At 34.1% G+C, this 2,182-nt stretch overlaps 1 protein-coding gene across 1 annotated transcript; it reads left to right on the top strand.

Annotated features, from left to right (window-relative positions):
- Positions 1-1,352: 1,352 nt before the first annotated feature.
- On the top strand, positions 1,353-1,853 carry LOC149143453 (uncharacterized). Its single transcript, XM_089451833.1, has one exon. The coding sequence runs from the start codon at positions 1,353-1,355 to the stop codon at positions 1,851-1,853; it is 501 nt and encodes a 166-aa protein (XP_089307959.1).
- Positions 1,854-2,182: the final 329 nt, after the last annotated feature.

Below are 2,182 nucleotides of genomic sequence, written 5' to 3'. Positions count from 1 at the left end.
ATGGAGAAGATGATGGATAGGTTAGCTCTTGGAAATACTTCTGCTCCTCTTGTGCAACATGAACCTCAATTTAGAAATCCTCAATTCAGGAGACCTCAAAACCAACAAAGACCAAGAGAAAATAGAAACCAACAACCTGATCCTCCAGTGAGACCTCCTTTTCAGTAGAATTTGGTTGATGAAGAAGATGATCCTGAAATTCCTGAAGAATCTATCCATTGTCTTGACGAAGAAATGTCAAGAATTTTCTTGACTAAAGAAGAGCATGATGAGTCATATTTGGCCAATCAAGGAGAAGAACCTTCAGATTATTTTAAAGGGTATCAACATGCCATCTTTGAAATGCAAAAACAATATAATCTTAGAAACAAAAATGTGTCAATTACTGCAAACAAAGCGTAGCCTAAGAATGATGTTCCAAGGTTTTCGAAGCTAAAAATGATACCCCAAAGATTTCTGAAGGTAAGAAAGACACTCTGCTTGGTAAGAAAGACACTCAACTTCCTCCTCTTATCAAAGAAGCTGAAATATTTGTTCCTGATTTCAACCTTCAGAATGAAATTTCAAAGATTAAAATATCAGTCCCTTTAGTGAGATTCTCAACGTAAACAAATATAGAAGCAAGATTGTTAAGATGTTGAATTCACAACCAAGAGCTGTTGATATTTTAAATGTCCAAGAAGATAATCCTACTATATATTTGGGTCCAAAGTTAGAAGATGATCAAAATGAAGAGTTTCCTCCTTTCTATGTAAGCATTAGTATTCATGATATGACTTTAGATAATGCTATGTTGGATTCAAGGGCTTCTCATAATCTTATGCCCAAAGTAATTATGGAAATGATGGGGTTATAGATAACAATACAATATAAGGATTTATTTTCTTTTGCCTCAAAAAGGGTTCAATGTATCGATTTAATCAAAGATGTTGTTGTTGGTCTAACACAAATCCCAGCAAAGACGGTTGTTATGGACATTGTTGTGGCTGATATTTCACCAAATTTTGGGATGTTATTATCAAGATCATGGGTAGAAAAAATCAAAGGCACAATGCAGATGGACCTTACTTATGCCACAATTCCTGTTTTTGGTGAACAAAGGAGATTGTATCGGGAGACTAGAATGGCTTATATGGTAAGTAGCAAAGATAAACCTCAGAATATTCCTATTTATGCATTTGATACTGAATTTGGATCTGCCAATTCTTTTCAATGAGTCAGTTGATAGTGTTGAGGAAGAAATGAGAGCAGAAAATCAGCACTCAGAAAATCAGCATCCCGAAAATCAGCATTCAGAAAATCAGCATCCCGAAAATCAGCAAATAGGAAATTAGCAAGTAAATGAAAAAGATATGGAGAGATGGTGGTCATTGTACTTCAATGGATCGGCAGGAAAAGAAGGGGTAGGAGCAGGGATTTGGATTACAAGTCCAAGTGATGAGAGTAAGTTTTACTCTTACAAACTGAATTTTGATTGCACAAACAACATGGCTGAATATGCATCTTTGATTTTGGTTCTAGATGTTTTGATAAGAATGAAAGCTCAAAATATTTCTGTTTTTGGAGATTCTGAATTGTTTATTAAACAAGTTGAAGGTGTTTATCAAACAAAGGATGTAAGAATGAGAGCATACAGAAATTTAGTTTTAGACATGTTGGAGAATTTTCAAGCCTATTCTTTCGTTATCAAAACTAGAGACCAACATTCCATTGTTGATTCTCTTGCTGTTTCGGCAAGTATTTTTATCATTCCTACTCGTTCTTCTGAAAAATATGAGATTGAAGTTCATCATAGACCAGCTATACCAGACAATATCACCAATTGGCAAGTTTTGAAGATGGTCAATAGGTGAAGAATTTTATTTAGCTGAAAGAAGAATTTGAAAGTACTCAAGTAGATCCACAAAACATGCTTGTTGGGTCTAAAGAAAATTCTGAAGTATTGCAATTAAAGAATAATTCAATACCAAAGGGTATTATTCCCCTTGAGAAGCTTTTTGATCAGAATGATGTTTTCAAATCACCAAAGATACAAGCTGATGAAAAGTACAAAGCTGTAATCTTGGTACATTAGCTTTGCCTAAAATGACTAAAATTTCAAAGTTTCTTCCAACTGATATGAAATCCAAATATATTGAGTTGATGAAGAGGTTTATTGATGTTTTTTCTTGGAGTTATGTTG

This window comes from Pinus tabuliformis, chromosome X, assembly GCF_031772625.1.
Source record: "Pinus tabuliformis cultivar Carrire ecotype Pingquan chromosome X, CPIR1, whole genome shotgun sequence".
Lineage (NCBI taxonomy): Eukaryota > Viridiplantae > Streptophyta > Pinopsida > Pinales > Pinaceae > Pinus > Pinus tabuliformis.
This window is presented reverse-complemented; position numbering and strand designations above follow the sequence as displayed.

What these genes read in the sequence shown, in the direction of transcription:
- LOC149143453 (XM_089451833.1), top strand. Translation starts at nt 1,353, where the DNA reads ATGGAGAGATGGTGGTCATTGTACTTCAATGGATCGGCAGGAAAAGAA.